The following is a 21,694-nucleotide window of genomic DNA, read 5'->3' on the forward strand; positions in this document are numbered from 1 at the left end:
TTTTGTCACCGTGAGAAATAAAGTGCCAGTGTGGAGCAGGGACATCAGTAGCTGCGCGGCACTTTGCAGCGGCGCATCGCCGGAGACGGAGCGCTTTCACTCACTGTGGCGATTAAAGTTGAGGCGCGACACGCTGATGACCTGCGAGCATCCTCCGGGGAAACTGTGCATTTGACTGGCTTAACGAGCGTCAGTTTCCATCTCTTCACTACTGATCATTTGTTGCTGTCGTGGCTCCGCTGTCCAGCAGTCCGAAGGCTGTGTTTCAACCCAGCGCACTGACGGATACAGACAGACTCCCGAGGATCACAGGTGAATTATGCCAGTGCGGCTGTGTCAGGATGCAGCTTTTTTGGTTGTTGTTGTGGGTTTGTTTTTAAAATAAATCCATGCATGTTAAGTCCCATTTGCTTTAATGCTCAGGTTCAACTTTTACTGGGGATGAAGTGTTGGAATTGGTGTTGCATTTGAAGGTTTTTGCCTCCATGCCTGCCTGATAGATTAAATTGCATCTCATCTGAAAAGCGTTTATATGTAAATGAGCTTGATGTGGAAGGAAGGTTGGGGGGGTTGCTCTAATGCAGATTGTTCAAACCTGTGCAAAAGGCTGTTGCACCTGTAGAAGCTTCGTAGGTTTCAGTGGAGGTGAACTGTGTTGGCGTTTTGATGTAAATAGGACTGAGGCTGCTCTAAGAAGCATCAGAGGGATTTCAGTGGCTGCACAAAGACTCTGCCTGCTTACACACTCCAGGATGCAACATCCAGCCTCTAACACTAGAGCCAAAAAACACATAATACAACATATTTGTCGTTTAATAAATAAAATGTCCAGAAAAGCAGGTGGTTGGATGATGAATCTATCTTTTTTTAATGAATATAGCTGCTTGTTTTTTTTTTTTTTTTTTGTTTGTTGTTTTTTTTGTTCAGTTCTGATCACTGAATTGAGATTTATTCACATTTTTAATTATTACACCTCTGGGTGTGTCACAGAGTCAGAAAGAGCTGCTTGCCATCATCATCATCATCCTCATCTCTTTGTTCTTTTTGAGTAACATTAAAAGAAATCATGCTGATTTACACTCCTCTCCCTGATACATTTGCTGCTACAGACTTTTCCTGACAGGCTTTGTGTATGAGCAAATTCCCACCTTGTTCCGCTGCACATAATCTTAAGATTATATGACAGTTTTGCAAGGGCTGTCGGTTTTTCATCGCATGTTTAGGCAAACTTTCTTTTGATTTGGGTCACTCATAAGATTTACAGTCAGAGGATAAAATTCAATTAGGCAGCCCTGCAGCAATCTTTACTCACTGGCAGATGGCTTAATATTCTTGGATCCTGCCTTAGTGTCCCTTATTGCTCTAATTGGATTTCATCATTTCACACTGTTTATGTGTGTAAAAAATGAGTTTTAAAATGTGGCATCATTAATTCAATACTTTCTCAGCCCTGTCAGATCCAAGCCCACTAGCCAGCACTGTCTAAACATTTCACATCTCGTCCCTGGTGATCTGCTTTGTCATAAATTGAAGTAGACCTCAAAGTAAATTGTTGCATTCCCCGTGTGCCGTCGACGGCATGTTGGGATGTCGGAACAGTGTAAGTAGGAGAATCTGTATAGTGCAATAAATGAAGTGCACACAGCGGCGAGGGCATATTGTCTGTCTGAGTTAATTCTAGCCCCGAGGAGATGGTTTTCCTCTCAATGACATCCAGTTTGATTTTACAGCGAGACACTGCAGGAGTTTTATTCTCCAAGACAATGTGCATGTGATGTTTGCTTGCTTTGGAGGCTCATTGTCAGACTTACACAGTGCACAATGCCGGCCTCAAACAGAAATCCCAACAAGAAGGATGCTGTGAGCCTCACCACTTGCTGTATGACTTTCTCTGTTGCTATCTTTTTCTTCTGTCATCATGAAGTTTTTCAGCCAAATCAGATTATTCTTTTAAATAGTGCTCACACTTATTAACACCAAATGCTAATTAGAAATAAACAGACAAAAACATCTTAGCTTGTGTGTGGAGAATTCCTGGAGATGAGAGCGTTGCCTCAGTACATTTGGCCCTATTTATAGCATAATTGTGTGAGTGAAACTGCCATCAACCTCCCTGGAAGAATCCTTTCTGAGTGACATGAAAGAAGAAAGCAAGAGGCAGGTCAACCTTAACACAACTTAGCCACTAGGCCTTGTGTTATTGAACCCCTGCCAATTCAATCTATATGAATTATAGTATCTTATTAGCCAAGGTAAAGCCAGAATTTTACTCCAAGCTCAGGTTGTTGTGTCAAGACTTATGCGCTCTGCAGGGTAATGAAAACGACAATAATTTATGAGTCATAAATCAATGCAATGGTAAGCATCATTGAACCGTGAACTAACAGTCAGGTTGAAATCTTGCTTGATTAATCATTGTTGCTGCACCTCACTGGTCAGCTGGCTATGTGCAATAGCCTGAGATGTAAACAGAACTTTGGCCTTTGACGAGGGGGATTTACAGTATATCTATAGTGGTAGTGGTAATGACTGAACCCGCTCTCGCTGGTAAACACCGAGGCTAATACTGAGTTCATTCTCTCTATTGCAAGATGCCACTGCAACATTTAAATGTCAGTGGAAAGTGGAAACATCGTCAGTCATCAAAAGTAATAGTGCCGGGCATGGCAGCGTTTACATTTGCAATGTTAATAGGTGAGTGGAATAACAAAATCCAACTTTATTATTGTGAAATTAGCCATTTACAGCAGATAATTACAATTTTCTGCCTCTGCATGGCAATCCCAAGGTAACATCTACTTTATGTTTGATAATTGATGTTTACTGTGTGCGGAAAATTGAGCTGTAGAGATTTCTAAAGCCAGAACTGGAATTATTTGAGGAAAAAGGAAAAACATTTTTAATGGATCGCACAGTCAGGTCTTATTCTTATGAGGGTTTGGTCCCTGATGCTGAGGATGATTACCTACACTTTTACACTGGAACTGGATATTGTGCCAGCATTCAGGATCTTTAAATCTGACCTCATAAATACAAAAACATCTAATTATTTAGTGTTTTCCCCAGAAATATGAATCTCCATTGAAATCCAGACTGATACGCTGCTGCTTTTGAATGCAGTAAAAATACATAGTGGTAAAAAATAAGCATGAAATATAATTGCAGGTTGCTGCCTATGTAGCTGGAGACGGGGAGAGTGCCCTACATTACATCTGAAATGACAACATTGCCTAGCAAAGATCTAATATTTGAAGTATTAACCTGTATGTTTGGTTGACATTGACATTATCTTGATGTTTGGAGTGTAAAAATATTTTATATTTTCCATTTAAATATTTTAACCTTATTAAATTCCAACATGTAGAATTTAAAGCAGTAATGCATAATGACTGTAAATCATTGTTATTACACCAAAAAAAGGAAATATTTCATGTTTTGTATGCTGTATGGACTGAACCTGCATTTTGTTTACTTATGTTATCCTACATACATTATGCTTTAGTCAGTTAGAACTCCCCTTTAGACATTTGGTGAACGAACTCCAGTAACAGAAACACAAACACAACTATATATATATATCTTTATTTCTGATTTGGGAAGGTAGCCCAGCATAAAAACTGCAATCAACTCCAGTCACAAGTATAAAGCAGATGAAAAAATACTTGGTATTTAACCATTTTTTACAGCAGGAGTCTCTGAGACCCTAAACAGAAATAATGTGTTATTTTCTGTAGCAGACTTCTGGAACCTGAAATTAGTTAAAAATCATGTTTATAAGCAAATTGCATAGAATTAGAAGAAGTTGCCAAAGTGATAAAACAACCTGAAGTTGGGTTTTTTTGGGGCTGTTAAAGAAGAGAGGGAAGGAGACTATATCATACACATACTTTAATAGGAGGTTTGGCTTTCCATACTGACATCTAATGATGTATTATTGTATTTCATGGAATAAGCTTCTCCTGCTCTTGAGTTTCTAGTAGAGGTCCTCCTGCTGTTCGACCTGTCAGGCCGAAGGTTTGAACTGACAACTTTCACATCCCTGGTCTGAGTGCTGCCTGACCGCAGCTGTCTGGCTCAGTGGTGGATTAGAAACTCAGTTCATTTAAACTCTTGTACCGCCCGATCATTAAACTTTGATAACATGCGCAGAGATGTTTTAGTAATATGTATATTTAAGGCCTACATTTTACTCCAGGGGTGTGTAGTTTCCCAGTTCACACACACACTACATCACTTCTCACAGCTTCTGTTTACATCTTTATTTATTAATCAATTAAAGAAACAACATTAGATTACAATTCAGCGCAACAGCAAAGCTAAGTGGAGGTCTTAGTTTTAGTGGGAGTTATTAGCATGCTTTCTGTCTGGTTCCCAAGACTGTTTTAGTCCACCCCCTTATAGTGTAAAACAAACTGTATGTTGTTCCATTTTAAAATGTACAAGAACTTGACTGAATCGTCTTTTTTAATTGGCCATTTTGGGCTGGACTTATATGGGACTGTAGTATAGTTTGTCACTTGGTAATTGCTTGGGCCACTTCAGTATCAGTACCACGCAGAGTCAGTTGCAGAACAGATGTGGAAGCCACATGACCACTTAGCTCTGTGCAGTTAGAAAACACGACTGTTTCTTCAAGACAAAAATATACAGCTGATTTTCCAGCGTTAATAAGTGTTTGTTTTCCAGTGATAATTATTTGAAGCTGACAAGAGAGTTGTTTTTCCACTTCCAGAGCTGATTTTTTTTTCTCTGAAGTGGGTGTTCAAATGTGTCAGAAGTGTGAATGAACTCAGTGATGTTAGCTTATATAAACCCTGGTATGCTGCTGATTGATGCCTGCAACCAGTTGTTAGTATGAGGCTTTACTGAGCACGGGCCGCTTCAGGTCACACGTGAGCAGAGTTTATGAGTCTGACTGTGGCAGTGTTGGTAAAAACACAGAGAGTTGCTACATCACGTTTTGATCCTAAAAGAGACTTCACAGAACCATGGTTGCAGTTTATCACACATTATATGCTCATTACACTCAATTTTACTACTTGCAATTTGTCTGTATAATAGCGCACAAGCATCTACCCTATGCTGCAGAGACGTGTCAGCCCTGCATTGTGACTTTATGTAATTTCATAGCTGTGTTTTCTCTTTCAAGCCAGAAAGTATTCAAGATAGAGCAGTGAAGCAAAAAACAAAATTCTCTGCAGAGCTGTAGGGCAAAGATAAATCCATGACCTTTCACCAAATGGCTTATATGCAACACTATAAACGTAAGAAAGTTTGCCACCACTTGAACCTGAAAAGTGGTTAAGAAAAAGTATCCTCAAAGGCATCTTGAAAATGTTTAACAGTAGGCACTACAGTGAGAAGGACACATTTGTGTTTCAGTCTAACCTGTACATTTTCATGCGGCGCACATCTTTTTGTGTGGCTGGGAATTAATTAGACATTTAGAGAAGATGAGCATTAGGATTTAATGAATCTAGCAAACAATTTAATTTGTTGATCCACAGAATCTACATAAGGTTGTACAGATTTAGGTTAAATATTAAAGGATATTGCTGGGGTCCATATGTGCCTTATTATGCCTCAGCAAATGCCATGAAAAGACTAAAATTATAAATGCGCAATTCTGTCAGTATGCTTAATTCTCTATTCTGTGTGTGATACTGTCCTGAGCCCAGTCACACCTGCTGAAGACATACATCTTTAAAAATGGTCACAAATACAATAGTTTCTATTTTAAAGAAGGATCTGTATTCTCTTTGCAAATAGTGAGTCTGTTGAGGACAGGTTTTCAGCAATACATTAATACACATTTGCTGCAGAAGTGAATGTATGTCTGAATGGTGTCTGTGTGTAACTGACTAGTTAGCGACGCTAAGGGACTCTGCATTGTGTTGTGTTGAGTGGAGGAATAATGGAAATGAGGCCCGAGTTTGGGCTTGATTTATGTGCTTATTCTTGTATGGAAAGGAACAGAATACACACGAATCCGGAGGAAGACTTCCTACATTATGCACGCGTTTTTTGAATGCAAGCTGTCCAAAGAAGTGTACAATTCTCTACTTTTCCCTTTACTCTCTATGTAACATTACATAAGACAATGATGTCTAGGAAATTGTGAAGAATCTGTGTCGTTATCAGCTGCTCCAACAGTAGAGGCAAACTTCAACTTTGGAAAAAAACTGAATGTGAAACACACAAGACTGCTCCTGTCTGAGACCGCACACTTGACATACATTGTTAACATGCTTAGTGAAAACTTGAATAAATGAAAAAACATGAATACGTATTTATTAATTTTTTATCAACATAACTGGTATGTGATGATTAAATGCAACTCTTGATTGATTATGCTATAGTCTATATTTCTGGTTATTATCATAAAACATCAGTTTTAGTCTAATATGTAAAAAAATCCATATAAGATCCCTTCATCAGTAGCTGGAGGCCGCTGCCTCACGTCATCAATCCAACTACCCATGCTGCATTCACAGAGTCACTATGACTTGCCACCACAGTAATAGCGGCACAGATAGATTGTGGAGCACACAAACAGATTGCCGGACGCCAAATGTTTTTCCCCCAGGGTGGCAAAGTCATGAACTCTATTGTGGCTCTGATTAGCTAGAACTTGTTGCTTTCCCTGTCCTTTTTTGGGTTATGTTTAGGCATGAAGAGTAAGATTGGTTTGGGTTAGGATGAGAATATCAGGTCTGGGTCATGACTTCCCCATCCTGGGAGGAAAGATTGGTCAAATATTGGTCAGTACTAACCCCCACGGTTAGCTCAGTAAGAACCAGTACACAATTAAAGATGCAGAGTGTGTTTTTTGTCCAAATTAGTTCTGCAAAATGCATTCCTTCATAGTAGCATGTCAGCGAGTAGCATTTCAACACTAACATGTAGGCAACATTTTGAAATGAATTTGCTACATTGACCATAAGTGCCGAGTTTAACAATCTACCGAGACATGAACATTTGCATACTGAGAGAGAGAGAGAGAGAGAGAGAGAGAGAGAGAGAGAGAGAGAGAGAGAGTCTGTGAGCCACAAGACTACTACTGAATATAGCATATGGCAGGTGGAATAACACACTGTACTGACTCAAAATGAACTACATTGCCCATGTTCATCACAGAGAAAGACAATGCCAGCCAATATAACAGTGTGGCTCATTCATGTGTTTTTAATGTTGCAGTGGAGATCTGTGGCACAGCAGAATAAGCTAGATCAGGCCTTGGATACGCCTATACTTACATATTAGTAGGATCATTTTGTTGCTTTTCATGGGATTTGTCGACAATGAGACAAATGTATCGTAAGCCTTATCCTTTAAAGGTCCACTGTGGAGGATTTAGTGGTATCTAGCGGTGTAGTTGCAGCTGGCAACACCCTCCCTTCACCCTCACCTACCAAGTGCAAAGGTAAACCACAAAACTTGTGAAAAATACCAACAGCCCTACGTAAGGCTGCATTTGAATTTTCCGTTCTGAGCTGCTGTGGAAACATGGAAGGCTCATGCTAAGGTTACAAAAACATAACGATTAAAATTTTAGCACTAATAAAAACACTGTTTTGAATATTATATTCCATCTCGGCCATTAGATCCTCTTAAATGTGACACACAGGACCTTTAAAATTCTGTGGTGCTGTGGCAAGTTTGTGCCCAGTTGACAACCAGCCTGAGGGCCACCCAGTGCTCAGTCTTGACGGAGAGCACAGCAGCAGCAGTAACAGTGTGACAGCTAGTAACAGCTGTTAAGGTGGAGAGGTGAGGCTGAGAAAAGCCAAATGAGGTCCTTTTACTAATGAGGCTTGGGCTCATTTCCCTCTCTCTCTCTCCCTCTCTGTCTCTCTCTCTCTCTCTCTCAGCTGCAGCAGCGTTATCGGTATGCACCTCGTTCTGCTTCCTCTCAGTTCCACAGAAGCTCCAAGGATTCTGCCTCAAACATAGCAATTCAGCTAAAACACCGTTCAAATACCACTGGCATGCCAGCAGTCAATTTCAGCCTTTTTCCCTGTGAATGGATCAGAATTCATGAATATCAAAATGCGTTAAAACGAGTTAAAACATATGGGGAGACTTTGGCTTCATAGTTGCAGTCGGATAGAATTAATGTGGCTGGTTGTCCCAGCATTATCTCTGCTCTTTCTGTGTATTGCCACATACCGAAACGGATTTGCTTGCGGCTCATTTAATGTTTAGTTTCTCTTCACCTCCTGTTTAGGGCTCCTTATCGCTCTGTTGAAAATTAGCTGTGCTCATTGAGGTTGACAAATTAATCAATATGGTGGAATATTCTTAAACAGGCGCAGACAGGAGTTTGTAGTTAATTGTCGAGTCAATACGGAGTAATCTCACCTTCATTCAGAATAAGTTATAAATGTCAACACAGCTGCAGCCCGTTAAACAGAGCTTAACGATGACACTGAACATTTGGTGAGGAAATGAATGGAAGTAGGCCACCGAACGCAGGAAAGCAACATAGCAGGCATTTGAATTTCAAGACGCCGCAGTAAATCAAGTTAAGCAAGAGACAAAAACAAAAACATTGACTACAGCCTTTCAAAAATGTGCAGTCTCTGCAACGTCTGCAGTTGATCCCGGGATTTCACTCGACTTTAGCTGTTGTGTATTGACTCCTCGCAGTTCTGAGAGCTGTAAAGAAAGTGATGCGCTTTTACTTTTTGATTAAAACAAAACAATGAGATGTTTAGTGGGATTTTTTTTTTTTTGAGAAAGTTTTGATGCCCAATGCGGCTCTTCGCAAAGGCTGTAGCAGATCGGGCTTTATTTTGAAATTGATATGGCCACTTCAGTCAGCTATAGTAAATTCATCTTTCCAGACTGGAATTATGTTCTATTTTCAAATCAATTTCTCCTTTTGTACAGTTGACTGTGATTCATTTAAAAAAAAGCAGACATTGATCCTGATTCTTTGTTCCATAAGAGGAGCAGGAGCTTAAGAGTGTTAGATTCTGGTCCTTCTTTGGCTATTTTCCTCTTACTCTGTCACTGCTGGGACCGATTGATGCAGAGAGGTGTTACAGTATGAAGCAGTATCGATTTCCTAACACGGCCCTATGAATACTCCCTGTCCTGATGATCCAATTCACTGATCCTACAGGCTTGCGTCACACTCAGCAGGATGTTTAACATGATGGAGCAGTGCTCTAAAGTCGCCTGAATCTCTTCCAATGTTCTAGAAGCTGAACGAGACGAACGCCACACCTGGGATGAAAAGTGACAAAATACTGAGCACATAACCCCAGTTTAATTTTCTCTTTCCAGATGGACTGGCTCACACCTGAGATGTGAAGAGTGTTATGTGAGCCAAGGTGTTTTCCCACCTCGCTGGTGGTGGGGAGAGATGCTGCGCTCCGTTGCCATGACAGCAGAAGTTCTCTTTGTTCTGGGGGTCCTGATGAGCGGCGCTCAGTGTAATCCTATAGCGACCTTACCAGCGAGCCGAGAACGTTTGGAAAGGGTGTTGACCCAAGCCAGGGAGGACAAACATCAGGACAAGCAGGTCTCCGAGGAGCCGCTGGGATACGGCGCTCAGCAGCGGCCGGAGGAAATCAATGGTTTGGGCCCCAACAGGACTGCCGTGAGCCGCGCCAGACCGAATCTCAGCTCTCAGACACGAGGATCTAAGGGCGGGAAGCCCCAGGAGCTGTGGACTGAACAGGACAGCCTGAACCAAATAGACGAGGGCCCTACCAGTGACGTCACCCTCTCTCTGGACGCCATCGACGAGTACGCCTATCCAGACTACAGGGGGAAAGGCTGCATGGATGAGAGCGGCTTTGTGTACGCTATCGGTGAGCAGTTCACCCCGGGCCCTTCAACGTGCCCTTGCCTCTGCACAGACGAGGGCCCTCTGTGCACCAAACCAGAATGTCCCAGGGTTCACCCTCGCTGCATTAAAGTGGACACTAGCCAATGCTGCCCGCAGTGCAAGGAGAAAAAGAACTACTGCGAGTTTCGGGGCAAGATCTACGCCTCTCTAGAAGAGTTTAAGGTGAGACCATTAACTGCATTCACTCATTTTTGACATGCTCAAACAAAGAAGTGCTGACAGAACACTCCTTGCTGTTCAATGAAGTTCATAACAGGCACTACACAGAAACTAGTTACCTTGCCTCGCAGCATGCAAGCAAGCAGGCAGGCAGATTTATAATGGCAAAGGTCAGCACTTGTCTTTTTTCTTACACAACGCCTGAATATTACCTGAGGCTGAATTTAGCAATGCAGCTTCAGCAGAGTGTTTCCATATTCAGTTTGTTGATACACATAGAGTTACAGTAGTAATGTTACAACTCTGCAGAGCACGCTGCTACATGTAGGTGTTTGTGAAGAGACACAGGGCTTTTCATACTGCACTTAGCCCAGGGCTAAAAACATTCTTAGAACCTTCTTAGCTCCAAGCAACTTTTAGCCTCAGGCCAAAAAAGCTTTCACACTGCTAGAATCCCGGTGCGTTTAAAAGTGGGCTAACCCCGACTTTAGCCTAGGGCTTGTCTGCCAAGTTTGCGGGGTTATCCCTGAAAATTTACTAAACCTGGGGGTAAAAGGTGCCAGCTTGAAACAGGGCTAAGGTAAAAAGAGTGCAAACATAAATTTAAACATTAGTCAGGTGTTCCAAAAGACATTTAACCTAGGGCAGTGTCGGTCATATAGCCCAGGGCTTAGGTAAACCCCGGGTTAACAATGTGTGTGAAAAAAGGATAATTTATCCCAGGGTCTTAGCGCAGGGCTAAGAATATGCACTGTGAAAAATCAAAAAGATACACCAGCAAGATTTTTAACGTTTTATCTTCTGACACATTTTTGAAAGGCTTCAACTCAGAATTTCATCACAGTCTTGGTGTTATGTCTCTTATAAGATGCTACATTTTCCAGGTCCTAATGCTTCTCTTAATGTTGGCGAGTGTCTCAGCAGGAGGTTAAGGCTAATAAGGGATTTTCTTCTTCTAACTCACTGCGTTACCGACAGCTCTATGTCAAGTCTCTGCTGAGGGAAATCTACAGAAAGCTCCACTTTCACAAGCGACATACGTCAGCCTTTGTGCTGTGTGGTGTGGAGGGGGGTGCTTTGAAACTAAGCAACAGGCAGGTTTTTATGCTTGATTGCTAAGTTCTGGGGCTTCGTACTAAGTGCTTCCTCGCTCCATTTTTCACAGTGGAGTGCCATGCGGAGGCGCAAACCTCTGCAATCTACAGCAATGCTGGTAGAATTAACCTTTGCTCTGTTGTTAAGACCAAAGGTTTATGGCTTTATACAAGCAGCTGCTAAATGAAGCATTTCAAGTGGACTATAGTGGCTGGATGTAATTCAAACTGTATACTATCAGTCCCAGCCTTTGTCCCACATTTGTTCTATTTCGCGACACACAGGATCGCTCGGATAACCAAGTCATTTCTAATGTTTCTGTTCATGCACCAAGAAAATTGGAAGCATCTTTCGTTTGTATCCCATTCCTAATGATTTTTCCATACCCCCCGATTGGATGGTGAAATTCAATTCTCGACTCAGCACTCCCCAAAATGAAGCATTCATTGGCAATGAAGTTGAGAACGATGAGACTTCCCTATAGATGTAGCTTTGTGACATTGAATGCACACTGTCTTAAACAAACCAGACAGGCAGGAGTGTTTCTGTGTGTGTGCTGGAGAGAGAGAGAGAGAGAGAGAGAGAGAGAGAAAGAGAAAGAAAGAGCAGAGGAAAAAGAGAGACAGACACTGAGACAAACAAAGACCCAAAGACAAAGATAGCAAGAAATTAATTAAGAGGAGACTCTTTGTTGTCTGTGTGTCTGCTTGTGAACTGTTTATAGGGGTGTTAATTACTATTTCTTCTCTGCTATCCAGGTGTCTCCATGTGAGAAGTGCCGGTGTGAGCCAAGTGGAGAGGTGTTGTGTTCTGTGTCAGCCTGCCCTCAGACAGAGTGTGTGGACCCCGAGTACGAGCCGGATCAGTGCTGTCCCATCTGCAAGACTGGTGAGTGGAGACGATTTCCTTCAATGACGCTGCAGTGAACACTTGAAGGTCGAGCGTGTCGGATTTAGTGGCATCTAGCGGAGTAGTTGCGGATCGCAACTCCCTTGTTTTAACCTCTCCTTCCAAGCACAAAGGAGAAAATACAGTGGCCGCAAATCGTGCGAGAAACGCACTCTATTTAGAGCCGGTGTTTGGTTTGTCCATTGTGAAAACATGGCAACCTCCACGGAAGAACAACCTGCGGCGTCTGTAGGTTAAAAACACCTCATTCTAAGGTAACAAAAAAATAACAATGCCCATTTTCAGGTGATTATACACTAATAAAAACAAACCAATTAATATTATATTCCATTTCTACCAATAGATCATCCTAAATGTTACACACTGGATGTTTAACTCCAGTAAAACCAGTGTCCTAGTGGGGTGGCTGCTGGGTAGCTCCACTAGAGCAGGCTAGTGTCAGATATTTTTGCTCAAGGGCACCTCAACAGGAGTTATGAGGGCAAGGTAGCGTGACACTTGTTTTGCTGACGCAAAGCACGCAGCATGCTGCACTGCAGTGTTTGCAGTCCCTTGCCATATCAGATTGCATATTTGAAGTAATGAGATCTATTTCAATGAACTCACACCAAGAATGTGGTTAATCAGTTATGAGTCGTGGCCTGTTTTTGTGCAAAACAATTGCTCATGTGTCATTTCCAGTCTTAATTTCATATAATTATTCAGTTCATCTGATGGAGGCAGTAGCGTATGTTCCGAATCCGTCGCTACCGCCTGGTACAGAGATTTGAGGTCCGCTTGCATTTTTTGCTTCTAGGGGTTGTAAGTTTATGATCCTGTTGGTTTGAGAGCTTTGGCTCGTCTGAGAAGAAGGAATTCTGCGGCTCAGAGTCGATTATCTGAAGTTGTTTCGGATGACTCCAGACAGCATGTCCTAGATTATGTCCCCTTGTTTTCTTGGTGTGACTCTAATGCAACATGGCAATGTCAGCAACATTGCTTCCTTCAGCAAAAAGAATGATGACTTGCGATATGTATCTCTGACTTGGAATCTTAAAGTGGCGCAGGCTGTCTTCTATAAACAAGAGCAAGCAATCTGCATGAAGAGAAAATGCCTGTGATAGAGACAAGACACACAGTATGCTGCACATAGAAAGTGCTTCGTCTGTATGAGCCACTTATAAGACGACAGCACTGCTAATGTCATTGTTGAGTAGAACAGCAAGCAAGATATTTTTCATTTGTTGAATCTGAGCATTTTTACACATTAGAACAAGAACACAAGAGATTTAAGAATTACAGATTGTGGGCATGTAAAATTACAAAAACAACTGTCTTGAATGGAGGTTTATCCTGTAATGATTTAACTAGATGAAATAAGCAAAATATCCACAAAACGCCATATTCAGAATTTGACTACCATCTACTGAGTTCATTATAATGACATCCAAAATATCACATTAGGATAATTAATGTACCATTTTAGACTCATAAAACATTATAGAAATAAAAGTTTGCATGTAATGAATGTTCCTGACCAGTTATCAATCAGAGGTTGCCTCAGTCAAATTAAAAGCCTGTCTCACAACCTCCAGAGATAATAAGTTGAAACCATTGGTAGTCATGAAGCGTTACTCACTCTATTAATATTTGCCTGCTGTAATCTTGGGAAATGCACGATGGTCCTTTGTTCCTTTTTTTTTTTTTTTGCTGTTCACCCACTTTTTATATATGCACATATTGATCATGCTGAGAGTGCTTTGTGCAGAGTTTTGGGCAGTGCTCCATATTTTCCCCTGTGAAATGCCCAGTGGATTTGCTGGGTTGCTCCCTCAGGCACATCAGTCTTGCAGACAGATGTAGATACAGTACAGTATGTGCAAAGATGTGGCAGACTGAGGACAGCATGCTTCTGTATTCAAAAGTCCCACAAAATCCACGTGCTCATTCAGCCGATAAGGATTTTCAGTTTTAAGATGGCATCAGTCCCTATTACCATAAGATTACCACACATTACCATTCAATAAACAGAGCTCACTATGTCTTAAGATGCCAAGTTACCAAACCACAACTAACACGTTTCACAATATGAATAAGAAATACTTGGATAGTCCTTTGGGGTTATGCGGTTAAAGGGGCACTACACTGGTTCTACACATTAAGACCAGTTTACTCATCATGAGTAGAAATACGCAGCCTGTGAACACAGTTGTATAATGTCTTTCATGGCTCTGAGGGCGTTGAGTTTAAAGTATGTGGGCAGACAGTGTTTTAATACAGTTGTGAAGTGGGAGTAGCTGCTGCTTCTAGTAGTATTTTAATGCCACTGTTAATTCATTTTTAAAATCTTTTATGTTCCAGAAACACACAGAACTCTCTGGAATAATGTCACAATTCTTTATGTTTTTGTGTTGGCCATTGGTTTGATTTATGTCATCTTTGTAACTGAACAATCATGTTTTATGTCAGTTTGGCATGGCGCTGGACGGTTGTAAATACTACAATGCCCAGGAGGTTTGGCTGCTGTTGCTCTGAGTGTGAGCAAATTTAAAGCACTTAGTTGTTGAATTTGTGAATAAAAGACAATAAAACACAGCACTATAATTGCTGAATTGATTTAATATAGGTTCCAAATCCAAATGTTAATTAATATAAAATAGTTAATGTTTTATGTACACAGGTTATATCCATTGACAGTACATAATTAGTGGCTTCCAGGTCTGTGAAGTGAAGCCAACTTGGAAGTGTCTCAAACCTGTATTCTTTCTAATGGCCATCAGGGGGCAGCTCCATGTGCTGCAACAAAGAAGCACAATATTATTGAGTCTTATGGGGAAATGAGCCGACTTCTCACTTGATTTATGAGCTCAGTAAACAGTTTCCTAATGAGTTTATGGTCTCAGTCTCTAGCTTCAAGTCTTCTTCCATACATCATGATGTTCATTTAGTAAATGATGGTCCCATTCAGAGTAAAATGGATGATAAAGCAGGGTATGCTTTAGGGCGGGGGCTACCTTATGACTGACAGGTCATTCTCAGTGAGTCCGTCCAGCTCAACGCACCAAACTTAGATCAAACTGTCAAACTAAGCAGTGCAAATTAATTATGAATGAAAATTCTTTTACTGCGTTGACTATTTCTCTCCTAAAAGCTTTTCAGAAACCATTTTAGTGTGTGGCCAGAAAAAAGCTGTCATTGTTTCCTGCACACAGTTTTTTCTCGTTTGTATATACAACCAGGAGAGTTTCATCCAAGCCACCTGTCAGTCACCTAACATTGATTTTTGTTTTGCAGGAACCAGGGATGCCTCAAATAGCTCCTCCAACTTTGCAAGTCATTGAAAAACACTGCATTATGGGAATTGTAGGCTGCAGTGTTTTTGGAGCTTGACCTATATAAGCACTAACAGACAGGATCTCTTGGCCTCTGCTGTTTGACCACTTAAAAATAAATCTGTCTCTAGTGATTCCCAACAAATAGATGGTAGTGAAATAGTAAATCACTAGAGAGCCTCTCTAACCTGGTCGTATTATTTTCTTTCACACATACACCTGTATGGCACTTGGCTAAAATTAGGCTTCTGTTGCTACATCGTCATGCAACCTCTGTCAGCTCGGTCCCACACACTTTTAGAGTAATCTACAGGAGCACAGTGGTATTTATGAAGATGCGTAAATAGCCTTTGGCAGCATTTACGCCTCATTTGTGAAGCAGTCAGGCTACAGTGTTTTTAAAGCTGCAGCAAGTGAGATTTTATTTGGTAAAAATAAATATATTTTTAAGGTTTGTGCCAATCACTTACTAGACTTCCTTCTCATTTCTGTGCCTCCTGCTGGTGTTTTCACATATTCAGGATAGCCGTGAATATCAGAGCTCAAACTGTTAATTAAGCAGAGTTGAGTATTTTTGTATCAGTGTGTGTTTACAGCCTGTTATTGGACGGGGGAAACATTTCTGGCTCTGATTTGATGAACAGGGCTGGTGGGGTTGTCACTGTGTAAACATGAGGTGTAAACACTCTCTGCAATCACCAAACATCTTTGTGAGTGTCAGGCTCTGCATGCTGCTGGTCACCTTCCACCGACTGGAGAAAATGGAGGTCTCTGTCAGGGAATAATCCATCAAAAACACGCCGCTTTGAAGGCTTAATTGTCACATGTTTTCATTTGCATTTGCACTCCATTTCATGCTAGACTTGACACCATAAAGCACACATAATAAACAACATGTTGAAAAATTAACTACATAGGAGATACCTGTTTAAATAATTGGACGGTACACTAAATGGACGTAATCAGAAGTAAATGAGACATAATTTTAAATGACGCCACTGATCTTCCTTCAGTTCGTGTCAATATCAAAACGATTAAATGTTGGGTTTCACTTTGTCTTTTATTCATGATGCTTCTTTGCCAGGTATTACAGGCGCTGTGATTTAAATGATGGGGATCATTGATTGTCAACTCCCATCTTGCCGCTGTTGATCATGCAGCACTCAATACGAGACAGCGCCGCAGTGGTAGCTCCGTGATGAAATACTGATGATGTAAAATAAGGTTATTGGAGGTTGTCAGAGAGTTCCCGCTCTGGCAGTGTTGTTTGTCTTGTCTGCAGATGTTGTTTGAAGTGTAGACAGATGTTAAGACCTCCCAGGAACTCTGACACATCAGAAGTGTCACATCAAAGCTCAGCTCATTAATGGGAAAGAATTAAATACTCATCCAGATGTGTAGTGCCACCAAACAGGGGGAAAAAAGTCATAGAGTTTAAGAGAGTGCATATAAAAGTAAAAAAGGGAGAGAATGGAACAAATGAGGCGAAAGATTGAAACATCAGATCTGTAAAGAGAAAAAAACGTTTACCCTCATTTCCCGGCTAACAGCCCTTCTCTTTACCATTTTCCTCAATATTGATATAAATCACAATGAAGTATTTCAATGTTTGATAAGTTCATCAAATATGCACAGGCATTATCTTGGCCTTTTCAGGCATGCAAAATCAATGCTTATGGCAGAGCACCCTGTCTCGGATGTGTTATTCAGCCTGTATGCGAGGAGACACTTGGGGAAGAGCCAGGGGAGGAAGATGAAAGTGAGAGGTATCGCTAACATCCACCCCAGACAGTTGGTCATGAATATCAAAGAACAGCTGTGAATGGAGGCAGGTTCTCATCATTTTTTACTCATTATCTCAAAGCACTGGAACACATTGCAATTAAATGGTTTCATACCCTGTAAAGTTTGTGACTATCATTCACTCGCCACCATAAAGTTTAATTAAACAATATTGATTTCTTGCAAAGAACACCTTGTCAATACAAGTCAAAGGATGAAAACATGGTCTCTATATTTTTCCTGCTTGAAGTGTTATTTTTGTTTTCCACAACATATAGGTGTAAAAAAGACATGGAAGTGTTTGTTGTAAATTTTATGCCAAGTGTTTTCTCTCTCGCAGCGTCTGCTTTTGAAGAATGCTTAGGAAAAAAAAAATCAATGCAGGAGAAGCCTCTCTCCTCGGCACCTCGGCCGAAGCTCCCTCCCTCTTGTCCTTTGCTCTTGCAGGGTATCGCCTTGGCAACGCATGAAGAAACAAGTGGTGCTCTTCAAGACTCAGACATTAGGGTCAGCACTAATCTGGGGGGGATGTGATAAACAGTCTGAACCTGAGCCAAAATCACTTCAAATAAAGCAACACGAGACATGGTAGCCTGGTTGCCAAGAGGGATAGAGACACATTTAAATTAAGGGACCATGATTCATAGAAGGCCTTTTAAGATGTGGCATTTTTTTTATTTTTTATAAATGAACACATATTGAAGAAAAAAACACTCGAGTGAGAAAGAAATTGTTTATATGGATGTGAAATGGTGTGGTTCGTCCATTGGAAGCAGCCTCCATCTCTTCCTTACAGCACAGACAAAGAATAGTGTAGCAAACAGAGCTAGTCAGTAAATGCAAAAATTAATTCCCCTTTGTAATTGACTGTGTGCTACGCCCGGCATCCCTTACTTACTGTTACTGTGTCTGTCAAGATTTCCGTTCTCACAGTTTGCAAAGTGAACGGCGGCAAATAATAAACCATCAAATTTTATCAGATGTAGCTAGCTTGCATGGGCTAATGTCTCCACCTTTTTAATGTTTCAAGCTCATTTTAAAACCAAAAATCTGTAAATCGGTCTTATGTATGCACATGATGGTTACACATGATATAACATTAAATTGGAGGCTAAAGCTGCATGTCCTGAGCATCCTCTAGTGTTTGGGTTAGCCCTAGTATTATAGTAAAGTATTATCAATACAAAAAGGATAAAATGTTATTTATTCAAAGATTTCATTGTTTACATATTCAAGTAATATGTTACTTCTACAAGCTTTGAGGATGAGTTGGACAAACATAATGTACCCCTATCTAACAGCTGCAGTTACAGCAGCTACACACACTGTTCCTTGTTCCACTGTCTACATGGTTGTATTTTTGGTTTTGGAATCAAAACATGTAAGGTTGCATCATTCCCAGGTCATAATGCGAGTTTTTGCTGACCCTCTTACTCTCTAGTGTTTTTGTGTTTTGGCACAATGGTTCAGACTGCAATCTTTACTTCAATCCCACGCAATGACAGTCCCTCCACAGACACACACACATACCAGAGGGTTAGCCTCTCTGAGCCGTTAGCTAAGCTACAACACAGGCAATACACTCAAACTCTTACAAAAGGCCTTGAATGTGCTTCTAGTGACTCTCAAAGCTTTCAGGCTCTCTGTGTTTCGAACACGGAGAGTCTGGTAGCAGCTGCTCATAGCTGGTTAACTCTGACTACCAGCACTTAAGTTACACCTAAACATGTGAAAGATTGACTGGCTTGTTGTGCCTGGTTATGGTTGCTAAGCTATGATTGGACAATTTCTTTTTGTCTGCAGGATTTAACAGTTAATTAACAGGACAATTATAGCTCCTTTTAATAATATCAACTTATGTTAGTATACAAACAAACATCATGACAACCAGTAAGGAAATAAGTATGATGTTTCTGTTGTTACGCAATGACTGTTGGTCATTATGTAATCAGGAATAATGACTAAAGTGTACAATGATTTCATTTTTTAGATAAACCGAAACAGGAAAGTAGGACATTAGAAAAAGTTCCCCCATTTTACGCCTTTTGGTTTAATTCTTTCATCATGCTGTGTTTTATTATCTAAAGGCCATTTTTCATTACTGGACTTTCAGAGTTACAATAGAGAAAGGTCACTCTAATGAAGGTAATGGTTAGTCACATTATGTCTTAACAATTAGAGTACTGCTGGGTCACTAAGTGGTTAGATGTTATTTTCTATATTTTCTTCTGAATAAAAGTCAATGTTAATGTGACTTCCAAATAAAAATTTTTGACACAGAAATCGAGAGGACCAAAATTAGACAAAAAGAGCTTCTAGATTGACGTCAGTCCTTTAAATATGCTGTTCATGATTGAAGTCTGTCACCTGGACACTGCTGTGATGGCTGGCAAGCTTTTGTGTCCCCGTGAAGGACATCGGCCGTGGCAGTCACAAAGATTATCACTTGGCACAGTAGCTGCAGACAACATATGCAAACAAACATTCAGTATGAGGTGGCACTTCTATAAAACTCACTGTCTTCCGCTTTAATCCGAGGCGGTTCATATTTAAAAGTCCCAATCCGTTTCACACAGCACCTTGGAAAGAAATAATTCATATTGTTGTTAAACCATCGTCTCTCCCTGCAAAGTTCTGCCACTTCCTGTCTTTACAAAGCATGGTCATTTTTATTCTGCATTTATAATGCAAATGTACTCAAGAAATGCATTAAGATGAGTGATTTCTGCTATTCTTCTCTTTCCATTACCTTTATAAAGGAGCTAGGCAGGTTTTTAACATTTCAGAATTAAAGGGTGTGATGTTCGGGATGTGTCCTCGTTTCCCTGTCCATTATCTGGCACTGCTACGGAGCCAAAAGCCACAGGTGCTAATGGCTATCTCTTTCACACGCTACCCATGCCAGCTTCTAACACGCTGTAGTGACAGTTTGGGTCCAACTGTTCATGCACATGCACAGTCCATTTGTCTCTGCCTCTTCGGATGTCGTTGAGAAGCTCTTGTGAAGCCTGATGTGCCTATAAAAATCTCTTTCTGCCACAGAGAGAGAGGCATAGAAAGACAGGCAGTGATGGAGAGACGGTGGATATGTTATATTAATGAAGCAATGACAAAAAGGTGGGTGTTATATGAATGGCAGAATAATAGGGTGACAGCAATGAGTAAGCACAGTGGCTTCGAATCCATGCATTAATTAACACAAATGATGTCATGCAACTGTGAATGACTGACTGACAGGTTATGATTTAATCCAAGCTCCAGGAGGAAGCACTTTTGATTTATTTTGTAAAGTGTATGATTATTTCTCGCATTTTTCTCTCCAAGGATATCCTTGACATATGCGCCTTTTATTTGAGACGCTGTGTTCTAAATGCTGCTAATGATGATGAATCAGTAGCGACAGCAGCCTGGGCCACAGGATGAGTTGTTATTCAGATAGGGTGTGTGCGTGTTCATCTGAAGACTTATAAATGTGTTAGGGTTGACATTTTGACAGGCCTCGGCAAACTGTTCACATTGATTGATGTGCCAGCACGCTCCTCCTGGGTGCTGATGTCCAATGAAATGCGGTGGCTGCAGCCGAAAGACTCCCCATTTATCAGCATCTTAATTATACAACAGTGTGGCTCAAGACCTTGTTAGTCTAAGGGAAATAGCCATTGTTATGCTATACCTGATGTTGTGGAAGCAATTCCCGCAGTGTTTATATTTTGCCGTGTAGCTTGAGAGATAATGGATGATTTATGAGCACTTTTTTTTCGAGCCACTGGTTGAGGACAGAAGAACTTTCACTAAGCAAAAGCTTTCTCATCACACCTAGCAAAGAAGGTAATGGTGGTGATACAAGGAGGACATTTATGTTTGGTTTTGTGAGATTTTTTTTTTGTACACACAACCTTTTGCAGATGGAAAGGAGGATCAAAATAAGCTGGGTCCTAGTGGTAGTTCATTTTTTTTTTTTTTTTGCAGGTCTCTGCCCCACTTCAGGGCTCAGTTCTTAACAAATACTACCTTCAACATCAAAATTTCCATTAGTGAGATCCAATTTCCTGCAAAATAATAAAAAAAAGAGAACAGTCCCTTGGGGTGCACTTCAGAACTATATTAAAGCACTGCGTAACAGTGCTTAATTTGGGTTTTATGCACAATCCTCACTCTGTATATTCCAACCTTGGAGTTACATATGGGGGAAGGCCGCCTTCAGCAAGATTTATGCTTTACTTGTGGTGTAGCCAATCTTAGGAGTGTGGAACAAAATGCCATTAAATACCTCTCATGTGCACATCTAAAACAGAATCAAATTTTCAAGTTTGAAATAAAAGAAAACGTTGGGTTAAATGTCTGAATCCCAGGACACGACACTGGCAGACATAATCGTGTGAATCATGTCATTGAGAATTTAGTGTAATCACTGTAATCCCATGATGCATCTCTTTTACTGATGGGAGCCTGGTCTTCCAGAATGAAAATGCTCCTCTAGTTCAGCCATGAGTAGTCACTCAGTGGACTGAAGAGCTTGGTAATGATGACCAATGGGAAAGCTATTTTGAGCAGATACGAAGCCAATTGATAATTCATA

At 40.8% G+C, this 21,694-nt stretch overlaps 1 protein-coding gene across 1 annotated transcript in view; it reads left to right on the top strand.

Annotated features, from left to right (window-relative positions):
- The window catches only part of vwc2 (von Willebrand factor C domain containing 2), a 28,106-nt gene continuing 6,412 nt past the window's right edge, over positions 1-21,694 (top strand). The window contains exons 1-3 of the mRNA XM_051378534.1: positions 1-312; positions 9,292-10,021; positions 11,872-12,001. Coding sequence (XP_051234494.1) covers positions 9,371-10,021; positions 11,872-12,001 — 781 coding nt within the window. The 5' untranslated portion in view covers positions 1-312; positions 9,292-9,370. The remainder of the gene's footprint in view (positions 313-9,291; positions 10,022-11,871; positions 12,002-21,694) is intronic.

This window comes from Dicentrarchus labrax, unplaced genomic scaffold (genome assembly GCF_905237075.1).
Source record: "Dicentrarchus labrax unplaced genomic scaffold, dlabrax2021, whole genome shotgun sequence".
Taxonomy (NCBI): Eukaryota; Metazoa; Chordata; class Actinopteri; family Moronidae; genus Dicentrarchus; species Dicentrarchus labrax.